The sequence below is a fragment of the Morus notabilis genome, unplaced genomic scaffold, assembly GCF_000414095.1.
Source record: "Morus notabilis unplaced genomic scaffold, ASM41409v2 Scaffold697, whole genome shotgun sequence".
NCBI classification, from domain to species: Eukaryota; Viridiplantae; Streptophyta; class Magnoliopsida; order Rosales; family Moraceae; genus Morus; species Morus notabilis.
In genome coordinates this window covers 184,525-204,078 of record NW_010357121.1, presented here as the reverse complement: position 1 = coordinate 204,078, position 19,554 = coordinate 184,525, and the positions used below count along the sequence as shown (strand labels likewise).

The window sequence follows — 19,554 nt, the reverse complement described above, 5'->3', positions numbered from 1 at the left end:
GGAAAGAGCTAGAATTATCAAACCACTAGATTTGTTTTTCTTTCTTTCTTGTTCTTATTTTTTCATCGAACGGAGGACATCTAAAATTTTAGTAGTTTACACCCGTCATCCATGTCTCTCTTGGGTGGTGACAATGAGAGGAAAGAAGACGATTTAAGCGATATCTAACAATAAAAAATTTAAGTGTTTAATTTTTGTTTTTAGCATCATGCAATATCTGATTCTTTTTAAGAGCAGTTTTTTATTATTAGATATGATCCAAATCACATTAGATTAAAAAATTATGTAAAACAGACAGCTTCTGATACAAATTTAATAATTGATAATAGAGAATTATCGGTAGTTCATTTTTTCTGATATTACCATAAAACTCCCTTCTTTTATTTAAGAAGTTAATAATTATTAAACTAAACGTCGTAACAGTACCAATAATATTGCTTAGTGCATGGATTTATCATCACTCTTTATGATGTGAGGCTACAACAGAGCCGAGCAACATTACACACACTCTATTGATATTCACTACTTTGTAAATTTTATTTTGAATTTATTAGAAATTATTTAGGTTTTGGTTGTTCTAAAGTTTGTACTTATAAATTGTAAATTAATATCAACTTTATATATTTTGAGTCATTAATTTTGACCATTGAATTACCCTTTATAAGTTATGAATAAATGCATAACCGGATACAAAATGACAAATTTATCATTCTCCAAAAAAAGAAAAAAAAAACAGAGAAATGACAAGTTTACCTTTTATAACTTAGCTTGAATATACAATTTGATTTGTCCTTAATTGTTTAACATAAATCTTTGGTTAAATTTTAAACTTTTTTGCATGAGACCCTGAATTTGTCACTTTTGACAAGTTAATCCTAAATTAAAATTATTGACAATCAGAGACTCAAACATTGAAATCTGTGTAACATTTGTTTAATATTTAATAGTTTTACACATGTGTTTGGCACATGATCTCTCTTTTAGAGGTATTAGATGTCCTTTTTACCAAAGGGTGGTTAGAAAAAAAAAAAAACAAAAACAAAAACACATCACTATTAAAAGAAATGAATCTGGACATTACTTTGAATGAATCTAGCATTATATTGTCCTTGTTCATCCTTCATTTTTGTTGTACAAAGTACTATGTTCGGGGAGATGGGTGTTGAGAAAAATGTATTTGTGTGTTGTCTCATATGAAAAATGGATAAAGATGTAAAATGACTTTTATATATATAGAAGGACTCAAGACCTAATAGATTAATTTTTTTTGATCAAGTTGGGCTCCTAAAGTGTGTTGGGTCAGTTTCACATGTGATGTCTCTCCAACAAGTAGTTCAGAGTCAATGGTTCGTACATGGTGAAGCGATCACATTCTGTTGCAGTTACAAGTGTGGATGGTAGAGCATTTAGTGGACTCGCATGGTTTCAGCTATCTTTTCAATGCTCGAGTTGGCTCCTATTTGGAGTGTGATCCTTGGATGTGCAGGCTACTAAAAACTTTGATTTAAGGAGGAGCTCGGTGAACACACACATGATAAGAAGATTGTTAAGAAAAGTGCATGTGTGTATTATTTCATATAGAAAGTTAATGAATATGTTAAATGATTTATATACATAAAAAGACTAAAAACCTAATATGTTAATTTTTTAGATCAAATTAGACTCTTTAAATACATTGAGTTAATTTTACATGTGGTGTCTTTCCAATAATGAGATTGTTGCACCACCGGGAAGAGGTCGCTGAGTTGCAAGGGATGAGGGTTGCTTTGATGCCATAGATCTAGCATACTCTGAAGCAGAAGATTTGGCAGCGGAGCGGGTTGTTGCGACGACCGCATTTGACGGGAGGTCGCTGTGACACTAGGAATCTTTTTGGGAGGGGGTCACTATGATGCCGAGAAGAGGGGGAAGCTGCAATGTCAGGATTTGGTGAGGACGAGATCACTATGATGATGGGAGGAATGTGTTGCTGCGGCATTGAGATTTGGCAACGTGCAAAATCGGAGAAGTGATGGGTGCAATTCTGGATTTGGTGAGTTATGATGTCAGATTTGACAAGGTTCATGGGAGCAAGGCTGGTTTCTGGCAGGTGGGGTCGGGGTGCGATGGGGTGGGGCAACAATCAGATGCTTTGTATTCTTTTATCTTTTAATTTTTGTTTTGTTTTGTTTTTTTTTTTCGAATATGAAAGACCTATCCTTTCCTTTATCAAAGGGTCACGTGCTTTTCATGTGGGGATAATCCGTCAAAAATTTAAAAAACGTTTGGTTCATAAATTAAAATCATATTATTAGAATCATTTTTTATTTACGTATATTTTTTATGAGAGAAAACACTATAATAAACATGAACAATGATTTAAATTATGATTTAAATCCTCCAACTAAATATCCCCTTAATATTATTTTCAACTGAACTTGCTATGCAACATCTTTCAAAATTTGAGGGATTGATTGTCAAGAATTTTAGTTTGAGGACCGATTTGCTAAATACAATAAGTTTATAGAGTTTCCATGCAAAAAGGCCTAAAGTTTACTTAAGATAACTAAGGGCTTATTCTTTTGGAGTAAAACTCAAAAAAAAAATATGAACTCAAATTACAACTTTGTTCAAGTTCATATTTATTTGTAAAATTTGATTTTGAACTTGAGTTTTGGGTTAAAATCTGAGTTCAAGTTTCCCCTTCAACTAAAGTTCTTAAACTCAAACTCAAGTTAATGAACAATATTTATTTATTATTAAAAACGTCATAACTTTTTCGTTTTAATTCCAATTGAGATGATTTTTTTTTCTACGCGTTCACAATGAAGAGACGAATAAAATCTCACCCATATACCCTATTAAAATTTTTCATCACCATTGAGTTTTTATTAAAATACTATCTAAATACAAATTCAAGTTTTGACACACTCAAACACAAATTCAAGTTTTGACACACTCAAACACAAATTCAAATAGATTTTCAATTCAAATCATAACTCAAATATGCACATCAAAACACAAACTCAAGTTATAACTTTAACTCAAATTCAACTTAAGATCTACACTCAAATCACTATAACTCAAAAATACAACCGAACAAGCCCTAAATTTATTAATTTAGATGTCAAAATCAATTGCTGACCCAAATGTATAAATTTAACATGAATTTAAAATTCACAAAAATATAATTTTAAGAACTGTACATTTTTTATTCAAAATGTGATGTATAAAATAAAAGAATATCGTTTTTTATTAAAACAAAATAAAGGGGGAAATAATTGGTGAATTGTAACATAAGAGCGTCAGATCCTATGCGCGCGGCAAATTGTAATTTGCGCGATCGCATTAGCGGAATCTCCGAGACGTGAAATACCGCCACGTGGCATTTGGAATGACGAAGTGGGTATGTTTGTATGAAAATAAGCAAAGAAATATCCAATCCTTCTTCCACGTTACATTCACACTAATATTGCCCGAAAACGACAATGGGAAAATGACTAAAATGTGAAACACAAAAACGAAAAAAGTTGGAATACTATTTTAAATTTTTCGCAATAATTACCATTTTTAACTTTGTGATCTAATCTAATTTCCTTTATTAAAATATTTTTTCCTCTATTAAAGGTTCACTTATCTCCACAACTTTGTTTCACTACTCACACTTGCGAACAGACTAGAGAGAGAAACTTTGTAAGAGAGGCAATAATGGCGACTCTTAGCGTGCCGGAGGTGGTTCCTTCTCCATTGGAGGACGCTGAGCAACTCCGAAAGGCTTTTGAAGGTCTTCTTTTAACTTCTCATCTCTAAGGCTCAGATTGATGATCAGTTTTCTTCAGTTATTTGATTGAAATCGATCTTGATTTTGAATATCTTTACTGGATTTGGATCATCGATCATCTGTTTTTTGCTCGATCTGCTTGTCTGTACTGATTATCTTTTCTAGATTTTGCTTTCTGTGCTTTAAATGTGATTGATAATTATGAATCTTGTAGTGAGCTAAAGACCGGATCCATTTCTTTCTGATCTCACCATGTGTGCGTGTTAAAGAGATTTGTTCTTATCGTTTCTCACGCAAAAAAGTAAATAGATATTCGTTTTTTTTAATATTTTGCTTATTATTTGCCATTTTTAATTTGAGGTTGGTCACACTCACCGATCAAAGAAAGCGTAGAAACTTTTTTTTTTTTTTTTAGTATAAAGAAAATGAGAGAACAAGTTCGTCTTGTCACTGCGATCTTAACTTTCCAAGGAACCTAATAAAGGTCTCTGACCTTTTTGGCTCTAGATTCTCTATTTTTATAACTTGTTTTTATTATGTTAAAGCTTCTTTAGATAATCTAAATTTTGTTTAGAAATTTCGGGAATAACCAAGGATCAAACCGATCCTCAAACTTTTTGGTAGATCCCTACTTTTTCACTGAGACATTCTTTTGTGAAGAAATTTTAATCTAAAGTCAGATCAGATGTTGTCATGCGTACTGCATCGAGATTCAACAGTATTTACATTTGTTTGATCACAAGATGATCATCAGTGGTCTTATTAATTTTCTTCTGATTAAAGTTTCTGCTATGGTTTTTAAAAAAAAACAGGATTAGAGAAAAAAAAAATTTCTTCCACTAGTATGACTTCATCGCCGACATGTCAATTCACCAGTAATGATCTGCATTGCTTTGGATATTTGCAGGATGGGGAACAAATGAGAGCTTAATCATATCGATTTTGACTCACAGGAATGCTCATCAGCGTAAACTGATTAGGCAGGCATATGCTGATACTTATAATGAGGATCTTCTGAAAGCACTGGACAAAGAGCTTTCAAGTGACTTTGAGGTCAAGCTTTTATGATAATTTATGCACTTATCTTCATTGTGGATCTTCCGATAGCACATGGCCTGTTTGGCGTTGCTCCCTGGAAGTTGTTTTTGGCTCCTTGATTTAAAACCTGCTTCTTGAAGTGGTTGGATAAATTTTAAGACCTTCAGTCAAAAGCAACAAAATCTGGGCATTTTTTAAAAAAAGCTATTTTGAGAAGACTTTTAAACTTGTATAAGAGTTTTGATGAGATTTATAAAATTCCGTCCTCGTTTTTATTAGAAAATTTCTTAAAAAATTGTGGTTCTAAGCACTAACTGAAAAATTATAGCTTTTACTTTTCTTCTTGTTAGAGCTGTGTTTGCACTTCTTTTTGCGAGACAGTTGTGAAGTAAATTTACTGTAAGTGAGAGGCTTTTACTTATTATGCCATGCTCTCATCAATCAGCGAGCTGTGCTGCTGTGGACATTGGACCCTGCTGAGCGTGATGCACTTTTGGCCTATGATTCCACACGGAGATTCACTTCAAATCTGTGGGTTCTTGTTGAAATTGCTACTACTAGGTCTACTCACGACCTATTTGAGGTAAGGAAGGCATATCATGCTCGTTACAAGAGATCCATCGAAGAAGACATCGCATATCATGCAACCGGTGACTACCGCAAGGTAACGCCCCTGAACCTCCAAAGTCAGCAATGGATTGCTTATGCTTTCTCAGCTCTGTCGTAATGACTTCCGTCTTCAATATTCTGTTGGGTGCAATTCTACCTTGTATTTTAACATCTATACCAAACTTGTTTTCCTCTTAATTGGAGATCCCTCACTGGCATTATGAAAACTTTATATATTGGTAAAATCAATACAGGGAAATAAATTTGATGGGTTTAATAAGAGATGAAGAAAATAGGTACATTTCATTGTTGTGACAATCACATTGATGGGGGATTTTTCTCATATCCTTAAATATTGCGCTTTGATCTTGTTTTTCAATCCTTCATTTGATTGTAATAAATGCTTTATCGTTCATTTTTTAATGCTATCGTTTTCCAATACAGCTTTTGGTTCCTCTTGTGAGTTCATTGAGGTACGGTGGAGATGAAGTGAACAATACATTGGCAAAAGCAGAGGCTAAGATACTTCGTGACAAGATCACAAATAAGGCCTATAATGACGATGATTTCATCAGGATTATCTCTACTAGGAGTAAGGCGCAGCTGAATGCAACCCTCAATCACTATAACAATTCCTACGGAAACGCCATCAACAAGGTATGAAATCGACATCCATATTCGAGAGGCTTCTGATATTTGATTTAGTTTATTGAAAGAACTTCTTTTTCACTGCTGTTGGAACCTCACTGATACTGAAGCAACCATATCCATGCAGGATTTGAAGGCCGATCCCAATGATGAATACCTGAAATTATTGAGAGCAGTAATCAAGAACTTGACAGTTCCAGAGAAATACTATGAAAAGGTTCTGAGGCAGGCTATCAACAAGTTGGGGACAGACGAGTGGGGCCTTACTAGGGTTATCACCACCAGGGCTGAGGTTGACCTGAAACGCATCAAAGAAGAGTACCATCGAAGGAACAGCGTCCCTTTGGACCGTGCCATTGCCAAAGACGTCTCTGGAGATTATGAGAAGTTTCTCATTGAACTGACTGGACACGGTGATGCTTGAGAGTTTTCTTGATCTCAAGAGTTCTTCTCCATGGTTCCAGTTGAGTTATGAGTGCCGTTTGTCGCTTCCTTACACCTGCCCTGTGTCGTTGCTTGTTATTGTGTTGTGCCTTGTTATGGATTTGTAGACCTTATGCTATTTATTTGTGAATGCTTTTAAGACTAAAGTTTGAATAAATGATGGGCTGAGTCTTCTGTTTCTGTATGTGATGTTTCAAGTCCTTTTTTTCTGTTTCCAATTTCATTCATTCTTTATGTCAATCAGTCTATATGTGGAAGCATGGCAGAATTGCCCCTAAAACTGATACAGTAAGATAAACTTATAAAGTACCTAAATGATAATTTTATTAATAAAATATACAGTAAGATAAACTTATAAATACCTAAATGACAATTTTATTAATAAAATAAGTTGGTCCTGGGAGAAAGAAACTTGAACTTGTAATGACAAGGTTAAGCACACTGTCGAAACACTCCAAATTCTCAATTAGACAAGCCTCACGGCTCTCCATCTACCCGAAACTAATTACTGGTTCCTAAAAGCATCACTACTCACACTCAAAGACTCTTAAGGACACAATGCTGATTATCAAGCGCGGGCTTAATTTATCATAACATGTTAGGCGTTACGTGTTAAACCAAGGAAATGCTGCTCTCACCACCGGGGGGCTGGCGTACACCGCCTAGGTAGTCTCTGGATGCTGCCTTCCCATCAGCAAAGATGTTGCTGCCGCTCATCTCCCTCAGCTTAGCCACGCTCAGTGGCCTTTCAGCAGACCCCGGAGGAACGTCTCCCTTAAATATGTTGTTGCCTTTCAACTCAGCAAACTTCTGGTTGTTTATCTTCTTTGTTATCTTGACAATAGGTTCTTCACCGAACAGGATGTTGCTCTGGCCCCCAGCAGGCTATGTGAAAAAAAAAGGCACAGTTTTAGGAGGTTATGTAGCAGAAAATAAAGTGTGTATGAGTCTTGCAAGAACTGTTATTTTTAATGAAAACAACAATACATACTGATGGAGATCGTAATTATCCTGTTATTAGGCACTTATGTGAGGCGCGAATATAGGATTTGAAATTATTTGAGTTAACTTATTAATGTTTATTTACTAGGGTTATTTAGAATTTCTGAGTTTGATTACTATTAGATTTTATGCATCTGTAAATAGACCTAGTATTTGTATCTTTCACTTCAGAACTTGATGTTACATATTTTCTCTATTATATCTTCTAAATTCTTCTTCTTTCATTCCTCAACTCTTCTCTGTTTCTCTAGCTCTTTCTCTCACTTTCTTAAATCTATCTCGGTCCTACATCACATACTCACATTTGAAACTTTGACAGATGTGCGGACATTCCTTGGTGCAGGTTCTCCCATGTCTTTACTTGCTTGAGATTCCGAGGTGCGAACAGCAGCCACTGACCGAGGCACTATTTCCCGAGGAGGGCCGAAGATGTCATGTCCACTAAGCTCCTTGTTCTTAGCATTCGATATGAGCTTTTTAGCCTTCGAATCCAAGTCACTTTGCAATGTTCCACTCAATTCACGCTGCTTTGCTACCTCGGGTATAGAGGTCGGCTTCTTAGGAGAGATTCTCCCATCAGCACTGAATGATATCTGACTAATTCCATTCAGGGCTTGCTGAAAATCCAACCATAAAAGATTAAAAAGCAACTCTTATGATGATGAATAATCTTGGGCACTCGTATGCAGGAAACTTCATCCGAATACCTGATACACACGTAGCCCTGTCTTGGATTTCGCAGCATCAGCTTGTGCAGCAGCATTGCCTTTATCAGAAAATATACCACTTCCAGTTATCTCCTTCAGTTTATAACCTGAACATGGTTTCCTAAAAGATGCAAATGGAAAGTTAAAACTCTTGACTTAAAACAAATCATCCACAGGTTAAAATCCGAAGTTAAATCTTTAAACCCAGAGCAATTTATACCCTACATACAATTTATCCACAAATTAGGAAGAGCAAATAAGTTTTTTTTTTTTCCACCAATATTTTTCTCATTCAGATTCATCAGCCGGAGTATTTAGCCCCGGAATAAGTGTCCAGAGGCATCCGAAGTCTGGCAATTTTTACCCGCCCAATATCTCTGCTGTCATTCATCTGATTTGATTCAACGGTTAAATACCGTATCTAACTTTAATCAGAAAGTTAAAAAATGGGTCTTTTCAATAGAGTATTTCCCTATCTTGCCACAAAATTCTCCAAACTTAGAAAGACGAAGTCTTTTAATGTCAAAACTTAGGAGTCCAATTTTCAAAAACAAAAAAAAAAAAAAGAAGAAGAAGAAGAAACCAAAGTTGTAACTTTTTAACAAGGAAAATCAGGAGTTCATTGTAAAAATTTGTTCCTAAATTGTAGCACCAACTATCAGCAACGCAACCAGATTACAAAATTAAACTGACCCATTTCAAAACTCAAAAATAGTAAATCTCTTGGTTTTTGTTTTTTTTTTTTTTTTTTTTTTTTTTTTTTTCATATGATGACCAAATTTAGTTAGTTTCGCAAATCACAAGAAAAAAAAAATGAAATTGATAGATCTGACTGCACCACTTGCATTCACCAAAAACTAACCACCATTTCTGCATAAACATGTTTTTGAAAAAAAAAATTAAAATTAAAAAGAAGAAACATTTTTCTAAAAGCAGATCTTACGATTTCAGGAGAGTCTGCGCTTCGTCGTCCGTCACCTGATCTCCATGCAACACTTTCCTCATCCCATCCGACGGCTTAAAAACGACAAGAATCAACAAAGATGCTTTTTCAGAAAAAGAAGAAGAAATGTTTGACTTGGATAACGAAGTGGATTAACAAAGGAGGAAGCCGACGAGAACAAGCGAAAAACGACAGGAATACCTGGCGAGAGCGAGGGACGACGGGAGGGGCAGAGGACGGCGGAGGGACCTCACTCCATGTGAGCAGATCGGAAGTGGAAGTACGAGGCTTTCTCACACCCACTGCTGTGTTTCTCTCCATTCTCTCTCCCTCTCTCTCTCTTCAGTGTTTTTTTGGGTTTCTGTTTTCTCTGTGTTTTCTTTCTTTGTGGTAGTTGAAAGGTATTTTGAAGTTGAGTTGCGGTTGAGGGGATTGAGGATATTTTTGTGACTAGATTTTTAAAATCTTTATTTATTTATTTATTGTATTGTGTCGTTTTGGAAGAAAGATCTTGGGCTGCGCAATCCAACGAAAGCCAGTTGAAAAAAAAATAAAAAAAGGGAAAGCCTGAGTGATGAGTGTACGTAACTTTAGCCACTCGCTACGTGCGGCCGCCATGTGTATTGCATTTTTGCCTTTCTCTTTGTTTTTTTTTTTTTTTTTCTGTAGTTCTTTTTTTTTTTGTATAAAGGATATTTTTTTTTGGATTAATTTTACAAATTCTTCTTAAATTATAATTCTTATAACACTTTATCTCTTAAATTTTAAAAATTAACATTTATTTCTCTCAAATTTTATTCTATTAATAAGTTTTATCATTCTGTTACAATTAGTGACGGAAATCGTCACGTGTCAGGTACATGATTCATCTGAAGAAGGTATTATCGTAAGTTAACCTGTAATAACATTAGATTATTTAAAAAAACTCGAATGCGTTAAAAAAAAACCATTTTAACACGACTATTCGAATTTTCCAACCGGAGACCAATCTCCCACAGATCAAAACTAAAATTAAAACCAATATAAAAAACATAAATGATTCCAACAAAAAAAAATGAAAAAAAACCCCTCATCATCATCATAAAGGATTCCAACATAAACTCAAAACTCATTTTTTGTTCAATCTTTGCCTAAGTTGGTTTTGTAAGAAAAAACAAGGTTGTTCTAAAGCTTATAACAAAATCCCAAGACATATCAGCATTGCGAAAATGAAGATTTACATCATTATTAACACTGATCATGACCCAAGGCCTTGGAAGATGAAAAATCTCTGTGGCTGCTTCAATTCTCTCATTCATTGCACTCACAACTGATGCATCAGTAGCACAGTCTATGCAATCCACTGTTTCTAAACTCTCTCACTTACTCTATCTTAAACCCAAAACAAAACCAAATTTTTTTTTTCTCTCACCTCCAGCAAAAGTGTAAACAAGAGAGATTTTTGATAATGTCGAAAACTTCTATTTGGGAAAATGTTGAAAATGAAAAGATGAAAGAATTATATATAATTTCAAAAATAGAGAATTATATGATTATGCGGGTATAAGCGTAATTGCGCTTTCAATTCTTCTTAAATAAGTGACACTTGACGATTTCCGTCACTCGTTGTAACAGAAGAATAAAGCTTGTTAACAGAACAAAGTTCGGAGGGAAACGGATGTTACTTTTTAAAATTCGGGGGGTAAAGTGTTAGAACTTAAAAGGGTCATAGTTCATGAAATTTTTTTGAAATTAATCTTTTTTTTTTGCACGGTAGAGAATGTTATTTTGCTCCAACTCTAGAAATTGTAGTATGATATATCAATATTTTCGTTTAAAAAACTAATAGAATCAAGATAAATGGAAAAAGTTAGAGACATATTATAGTTCGAAGGACAAAATAGGTACATTTTAAAGTTCAGAGGGCATATTGACACAAGTGACAAAGTTCAAGAGGTGTTTATAAACATTTCGGTTAAAAATATTAACAGAGTTAACCTGAAGGGGCATGTTAACATAAGTGACAAAGTTCAAAGGGCACAACATGTACATTTGAAAGTTCAGGAGACATATTGACGCAAGTGACAAAGCTCACATAAAATTTATAAAATTTGTCCTAAAATCTTTGAAAAGACATTAGGAAAATTCCCTATTAAGAAAAATAAAGACAACAAAAATTGTAAAAAGGGTTATTATAACTCATAAGCATACGAATGTTCATCATACATCAGAAAGTCTAAAAGCTAATAAAAGCTGGCTACTAAAAAAAAGGCTAATTAAAGCAGCAATGAAAGAAATTCAATACTAATAAAGGCGTCTAGATAGAAGTTATGTCCTTTAATAGATTATTTGAATGTCTTACAGAATTCTTTATTTTAAAAAAAAGATGTCATTGACAGCTGATACTAATGATACATGTAATTTGCTCAGAATTTGTTACCCTTGTTCTTGAAATTGATGAGATCCATAAATAATTACATTGGCTTATTCTAGTTCTAGGTTGATAAATAAGCAAACTAAAAATTTCCGTGGATGCATAAAATTTCTCGCAATAATTTTTTTCTTTATCTTCGAATTATTACCTTTTATAACACAGTAAGAACCTTGTTTAAGAATTTATGCAGTTCTTTTTGTGCAAAAACTAAATTAAATTTGGCACGAATTTGTAGGTGCAGTGAAAACCTCACCTCGTGCTACTTGTTATAGGGTTTTATTCCAAAACAAATAAAAAAAAAAAAACTATCACTTTAAACCAAACTCCAACTAATATCTATAGGTACTTGACAAGATCTTCTCCCCTAATAATAATTTGGATTCTTTATTGAAGTAACCTTATTTATTTATTTTCTCTTATTTTCTTATTTCTTGAATTTTTTTTCTCTTTCACTAGTGTAAAAATATCCCTTTAAAGCAGAATGTACTATATGCAATTATTCCTTATAAAGAAAGTTAAAATTATACATCAGAAGATTTTTAGACAAGAAAAATATATCATCCTAATACAATATCAATTAGTAGTGTAGCATGATACCGTTTTGGTATGATTATTATGAAGAATCAACTATACAATCCTAAATGAGATCAATGAATAAATCACATTTTACCGTTTGTACATCGAGAAAAAAACATCTTTAATAGCCTCAATAATAAAGTTATTATGCAACATTTTAAAACACGTGATCAAAACACATGGAGGACAATTTTAGAATTTATAATTACTTTTTTTTTTTTTTTTTGTAAATGTCTGTTGTAGTTATTAGCTCCCCTCACAAAAAATTCTGGCCTCGTCATTGGCTGGGATCCACTACCACCTCCAGATGGTTCTTAGTATAGCATGGTGGCTATACTGTTAGTAGTGGTAGATTTAAGTACAGCTCAGTAAGAGTTACTGTTCCCACTTAAATTTTATTTAAAAAAATTTTATTTTAAAAAATTTTAAAATTTTATACTTAAATTTCCGCAGAAATAATATATGTCCATATTAAAATAAATATATTTTCTTATATAATTTATTTAAAAATTTAATGTACGTTCTCACTAAAATAAAAAATTGACCCCGCCACTAACCGTCAGCGATGGTGGTGGGCGATCAGCTAGGTTGAAGCTCTGGATCTTGTTTAGGAGGTGTTTCATCGCTGTGATGGCTACATTCTCCAAGTGCATCAGTACTTCCGTAGGTCTTCAACTCAAGGGTCCCTTAGGCGTCAGAGGCCTTCAGGTGGGGCTCGGGGCTTTGGTTTAGCCATGCACCTTTCTTGATTGGTGGTTTGTCAGTGGCTGCCTCTATCGCTTCTTGTGTTGGTTGTTTTTCCTTCGTCGATGTTGGTGGTTTGTCTTGTCATTATAAGCATCGTTTGTGTAGATTGGGACTGTTTTGTTGTTTTTAGTTTTTGTTGGCCTAATGATGCCGTGATTGATTTTGTTGTTTGGGTGTTTTTGCCACATGTTTTGGTTGTATTTCTCGTTTAGTTGTGCAATAGCGGAGGCAGTCTCACCGTTTTCTGATTTTAACTACGATTTATTTATTTAGTCTGTTTGTAGATTGGGACTGTTTTGTTGTTTTTAGTTTTTGTTGGCCTAATGATGGCGTGATTGATTTTGTTGTTTGGGTGTTTTTGCCACGTGTTTTGGTTGTATTTCTTGTTTAGTTGTGCAATAACGGAGGCAGTCTCTCACTTTTCTGATTTTAAGTACGATTTATTTATTTAATCTGTTATTTTGCAGTGTCATAGGTGATTTTAATGTTATAAGTCTTTTAATTTTAATCGATTGAGATTTCTCGTCGCTTGTAGTGGTTTAATTGAAAGAGTCATTTGTATGTGTTCGACAATCGGTGCACTTACTTGATTTTAGCAGCCACCATACTAGTGAATTAGTTGACGAAGTGGTAGTAATAGACTTTCTTTCAAGAACAATGTAATTTGAATTTCAAATTTTACAAAGATTGTAACCTTTAAACGTAATTATCTAAAACTTGTTTGACGCAGGTGAAGCACTTTTTTGCTCTTTTTTTCTGGTTGAGTTCGGAGAAGCAGAGATCCACCAGCCGATCATCCAAAAAACTTGCATTGTTTTGTATTATCTATTCTTACACGTTCACCCATTTCTATATGCCTTATTTCCCTGTGCTTGCTTATATAATTACAAGAATACTATTTACTTATAAATAATGGCTTTAGCATTCTATTTTCATTAAAATAGGTATAAAATGCAAAGAATAAAAGTAGAGAACCACAATAACAATTTTGTAATATTGAAACACGGCAGACTTGTAATTAAAAGAGAAAGAATGGTAATGCTTCATTTTCATAGTTATGTGAGATAACATGTGGCACAAGAAGAAGGTAGAGAGTGAAAAACATGAGAGTGATGCGGCAAGTGATTGTAGCATTTTTCTTTCTCCATTTGGTTGCAATGCAACTTTACTTTTTTTTTTTTTTCCTTTTTTTAACATAAAAAAACTCCTTATGTACTCTAAGAATTTTGGCGGATAAATGTGCATGACCTTTTTTTCGCCAAAAATTTTCTTAAGAGAAAAGACAGAATTTACATGTGCTGAATTTGGCAGGGTAAATAGTAGTGGAAATTGTAACCTACAATAAGGGTACGTTAACTTTTTCCGATGGTTAGAAAAAATATGAAAACTATATTTTATTGAATGGATATGGTCCCAGCACTTTAAATAGTTATAACGGAAGAGAGAAATTATTTTGATATTTTTTTTATAAAAAAAATACTCATTTTGATATTCTGTGTTTTTATGATTTAAAATGGCACTTTGACGTTATAAAAAACTTTCATTCTAAATGCTAGCCTGAAACTATTTTTATTTTGGACATGAAATGACTTTTTTAAAAAAAAACCATTTTCCTCTTTTTAATTTAAATGGTTTGAAATTAAGAAAAAAGATTGAAAATAAAAAAATTTTCTTTGTGTCCAAATATCGATAAATGATATTTTTTTTTGGTATTTTTTAAGTTTAAACCAATTTCAAAAAAGGAGAAAAAGGTTTAACGAACATTTTTTTTTTTCACAACGAGATTAGGATACCAAAAGTATATATATTAAAATATCATTTTAATATTATTAAAAATACAAAAATAAGAATAATATTAAAATGATTTTTCTATTTAGTTTACACTGAATTGGTGCATTGTTTTTATATATCTATTCTCTTCCTAAAAGGGAGAATATGTCTTCAGCGGCCGTTTCGTTGCCCCCTTTTGTTGCCTCTCTTTTTCTTTTTTTTTTCTTTTACTTTTTAGCTTTTTTTCTTTTTTCTTTTAATTTTCTTTTTCTTTTCTTCTTTTTCCTCCCTAATCTTTTTTTTATTACATCTTTTAATTTTTGATCTCTATATTTTTAAATATATCTTCTTTAAATACTTTTTTACAGTTATTTAAAATGTTTTTTTTTCTAATTATCCTGCTAAATTAATTAATTCTCAAATGTGTCCTTACATAAACATTTTTAGCATGTCATCCCATAAATTTCATTTTTTTTATAAAGACATAAATTTCAATTTTAGTTGGGAAACATTACGCATAATTTTTTTCTTATTTTTTTTTATCTTTTATTACCTTTTTTTTTACTTTAGATCTTTTTTCTCATTTTTTTTTCTTTATTTCTTTTATTTTTCTTTTTATTTTTTCCGTCACGGTACAGTACAAAATGTCAATGTCGTTCGTGGAAACGAGCACCTAGACGCATGTGGTTTCTTTTGCACTACTCCAAATTCATGCATAAATTCCTCTCAATAATAATAAAAAAGAATATTCCATTCACCGTCTCTTGATTGAAGATCGTTAGAGAAAAAAATGGGCCAAATTAATATTTTTCATATTTTCATTTTTTATTGGAAAAGTTTGAATTAGGATGTCATTCCGTGTGTTTTTCTACTTCTATTAGGATTTAAGTTCTTGCCAGAGCGAGATTGTAATTAGGATTCTTAAGATAGATTAATATGGCCTTCTATTTTAGGTCGCATGACATTGTGCCATGCATAGGCGTTCGAGAAAAAAAAAAAAAAAACTTTTGCCTGATGGTTTTGGTGTGATCAAAGTTTGTAAAGTTGAAGTGATGGAGTGGGTGTAGAGGGTGAAATTCATCAATTAAATTTAACTGATTATTAAATTCGGATGATTATGTTTTTAATACGATTGCAACGAAATAAATAAACAGAAAAATAAAAGAGAAAAGGACACAAAAATTTTATAGGGATTCGCTCGATAAAAAGAAAAACATCCTTTATCAGGTCTTTAAGGACATATTTGGTACCTATATTCGTTCTCTGATTCGAATCGCGGTTCGTGATTCGCTACAGTATTTTTTTTCACAAAAAATACACATAAATAAAAAATGATTCTAATCACATGATTCTAATCCACAAATCAAACGATTTCTAAATGTTCTACTATGATCATAAAAAAATATTACAATAATGTTTTCCGTAGATACGGAGGGAAATAGGATGAAGGAAATACTGAAAAGTATGAAAAAGTGTATGTTTCTGTCTAAAAATGAGTGCAAGGGTGTTGGTGTTTTATCAAGGATCCTACTGAGAGATGGACGACTGAGATGCTTCTCAACCATGCTTTTGTTGCAGATCAAGATGACGCATTGTTCTCAACCGCGTCCAAGCTGTACACGCAGAGTACTCCAAACTTCTCTGAGATGTCCTTTCAGTTTTCCAGTAATATGGAATTCGAAGAATTCAGAGACTCATTGTGGTACTTGTGTTTCTACAACGAGAGAGTGATTATCACAAGGTTTTTTTTTAGAAATAGTACTGTAGACGTACTTTCTACAGTCAAATTAAAATAAGTTTAATTTTTGGGCCTTTGATCATCGTAGTTAAGAATTCCACAAGCATCCAATGAATGTAAACAAGTAAAAAAAAAAGGCAGAAAATAAAATAACACCAGTGATTATAGGGGTTTAATCTTGAATACATTCACTTGTGCAGGGCCAGGGGGTTTCACAATCTAGAATCCAGATACAATCTGAGAACGAGAACCCTATAAATGCAAGATGCTTCTGACGTATGTAAACTCTCAGTCCCCTCTCCATTTTTCTCACCAATCTCTCTAAATATAAAATTACACACTATGGGGATCGTAATCCCTTGCTTTGGGGCCTTTTACTCTTTGGCTTTGTTCATTTCACCGATTAGAGTTTTGCTATAATAAAAAGTTCTCAGAAACAGTCACATTTAACTTTTTTACTACAGTAAATAGCTTTTACATAAAGTTACGTCTCAACTCAAATTAAAAATTCGAATCAACGAACTAAACAGACCCTATCTCACTAAAAAAGTGGGTAGTGGGTAGTTGAGGTCTTGACTTGTGTCCAAGCACGTTTATTGAGGTGTCATGTGGGTTCGTGGGGAGTTACCCAAATATCTAGAATGTTGAACCTCCGCGGAAGAGTCAGCTGAAATGGTTCGACAAGACTGCTGATTGCTCGATCATATAACTCACGTTGTGGTTGCGCACGAGTCGATTACCCACGGTTATAAGGCTTGCGCTCAATACGCGAAGCCTTCATGAATTCGCCGTCCTTCAAATCGCTTGTCTCTAATTAGATTCGGCTATGATATGATAGTTTGAGTAGTTGCTAACCTAATTGGACGTGCTCCAACGGTTTTTCTACATGTTATTCTTAACCCTTTTATGAACCATATTATTTTGTTTCAAAATTTTTATATTACATATTATGTGTGATTGTATATGGTATTTTTGTATGCATCAACTATTTGTATGCATCCATTTGAAATTGGACGTGCTCCAACGGTTTTTCTTTTTCAATCATTCATCTCCATATTCGTCTCTCTTTTTAGGAGGGGTGCTCTGTTATTTTATTTGTATGCATCCATTTGAAATTTGACGGAGGAGAACGGAATGGTTTTAATTGCTCCTGTTTAAAGAGTTTAGAGAGTTGTTTTGTTTTGTTAAAATTAAAAAAAGGGAAATTATATACTAATTATTTTTTTTAATTGATCTGATCTGTTTGTTATTTTTGCTTTTATAATTTTTATTTTGTTCTATTATCAGTCTTTAAATTTGATTTGGTTTTTGTGTGATTTTATATTACATTAATGGGGTTTTTTTATTAATGATTAAAGTTTGTAATTTAAAATACTTTTTATAAATCTGTAATGACATTACCACATCAGCTAACATTATAGACTCAAGTTGACAGAGGGAGTATTTTAAACCATTTACTATAGATTGTGGATGTTTTAAAAAATCAGTAGCACTTTAAAATAATATACTAATTTGAGATGCATTTATGAAAATAATCTTAAAAATGTAAAAATAAAAATAAAACTATAAGTCCTCTTGTTGCGAATTCATAGACAATACTATTAGTAATAATTCACAATTCGGTCCGAGTAGGAAACTAATACAAGGCAGTCATTGAATCAAACAAGAAATCATAAATAAAATAAAATGTTACACCACAAATTAAGTTCAATATTTATGCTTTTTTCTAGAAAGCCTCTAAAGCAGCTGCTAGTGCAAAAACATCATAATCATCATAAGAACAACCATGATCATGACCATCTTTACACCCACACTCGTTCCACTTCTTCCCCGTTCTAGGCCTCCTTTTCACCTCATCTTTCAAAATTCCTGTTCTCATCTCCACCTTCAGTTTAGGCGACTTCACACCATCAACCACATGTCCACGTGTCGAAACAAGAGTCACCCACTTGTCAAAGACCATGTTTGGTGACTCAAGAACATCCTTCAGTGAAATCTCTCCCCTCCCCAGGAGCTTTGAAGCCCCAAAGACGGGCACTTTGTTCCTGAACCATAACTCGAAAACTAAGCTTTCTTGGCTTAGATTGGTGGTGTCTATGGAGTCCCTAATTCCACAGCACGCCAAGGAGAAGGATTCGTTCCAAACATGGTCGTTTTTGGTGGAGATTTCTCGGGTGTTGACCCCAATTGATGTTTTGTTGTTTCTAATGCTTGAAGGAAGATAGAATCTTACAAAGAGGTTCCCTTTGATTTTGGATTCTATGTTTTTTGCTTCTATGATTTTCATGTCACATGTAAGAGAAGAAAAATGTTGAGTGGTCGTCATAGTTTGTACCTTGTGATTGAGAGAAAGGAATGAGTTTTTGGTTTTGGTTTTGGTGTGAATGGATAGTTTGGGTTTGGGGATATATATATATATATATATATAATAATTCAGTGTGAGTGGATATAGAACTATAGAAATAACTAAAATTAGTATAAAATGACTTAAGACTAGAGCGTATATTCAAAGCAAGATCTCAGTTTCATGATGGCAATTTTATAATGTTATATCGGCAACTAAGGATCTTAGTGGGGGATTTACATTGATTATAAAGAGCCTCTTTAGATTCTCCAAAAGCTGGATTTTAGTCCAAATACGACTCTTGCAAAAAAGTTGCAAAAACAGTGTTGGCCACTATTTCAAGTGCGTTGTCTCCAAAAGCATGCAAAATAATACCTGCGTTGGTTGTCCACTAATCCTTTGACAATGAGTACTTAAATGGATGTTCTACTTGTTCACTCGAACTTAAAAGAAAACAAATACCTTCGAGTGCATTTACCATTAATTCTTAATTAATAACCTTTTCTATTAAATAACTATATTTATCAAAATGGTGTCAATTAAGAGAAAGGATACCTATACTCATGCATTCTAAAGGAAAGTTCAATAATTTTCTCTAATTATAAAAATTTATGAGTCGATCAACGTGTTTTGACGACAAGAACTGTAGGCTTATTCATTACGTGGCGGTTTGGACCTATGTGTTGGTTTCTCAAACCGGATTTTCAAAAAAAATTGTGCGAAAACGTGGTATCGATCGAATCACATAAATCAAAATTTAATGCGATCATTATTTCATGTTAATTTAACTCTATTTCCTCATGGCGAGGAAACGT

At 33.3% G+C, this 19,554-nt stretch overlaps 3 protein-coding genes across 3 annotated transcripts; 1 reads left to right on the top strand and 2 right to left on the bottom strand.

Moving 5' to 3' along the window:
- The first annotated feature begins 3,622 nt into the window (after positions 1–3,622).
- On the top strand, positions 3,623–6,683 carry LOC21404931 (annexin D2). Its single transcript, XM_010089280.2, has 5 exons — positions 3,623–3,763; positions 4,668–4,813; positions 5,244–5,462; positions 5,852–6,064; positions 6,183–6,683. Exons 1-5 carry the CDS (start codon positions 3,688–3,690, stop codon positions 6,477–6,479), a joined length of 951 nt encoding a protein of 316 aa, XP_010087582.1. The 5' UTR covers positions 3,623–3,687; the 3' UTR covers positions 6,480–6,683.
- Positions 6,684–6,801: 118 nt separating this feature from the next.
- LOC21404930 lies at positions 6,802–9,580 on the bottom strand. Its single transcript, XM_010089279.2, has 5 exons — positions 9,353–9,580; positions 9,152–9,225; positions 8,209–8,329; positions 7,804–8,118; positions 6,802–7,384 (listed from the first exon to the last, which is right to left on the bottom strand). The coding sequence occupies exons 1-5, from the start codon at positions 9,470–9,472 to the stop codon at positions 7,112–7,114; spliced, it is 903 nt and encodes a 300-aa protein (XP_010087581.1). The 5' UTR covers positions 9,473–9,580; the 3' UTR covers positions 6,802–7,111.
- An 8,541-nt stretch (positions 9,581–18,121) lies between these two features.
- LOC21404929 lies at positions 18,122–18,721 on the bottom strand. Its single transcript, XM_010089278.1, has one exon. It carries the CDS (start codon positions 18,719–18,721, stop codon positions 18,122–18,124), a length of 600 nt encoding a protein of 199 aa, XP_010087580.1.
- Between the last annotated feature and the right edge of the window lie 833 nt (positions 18,722–19,554).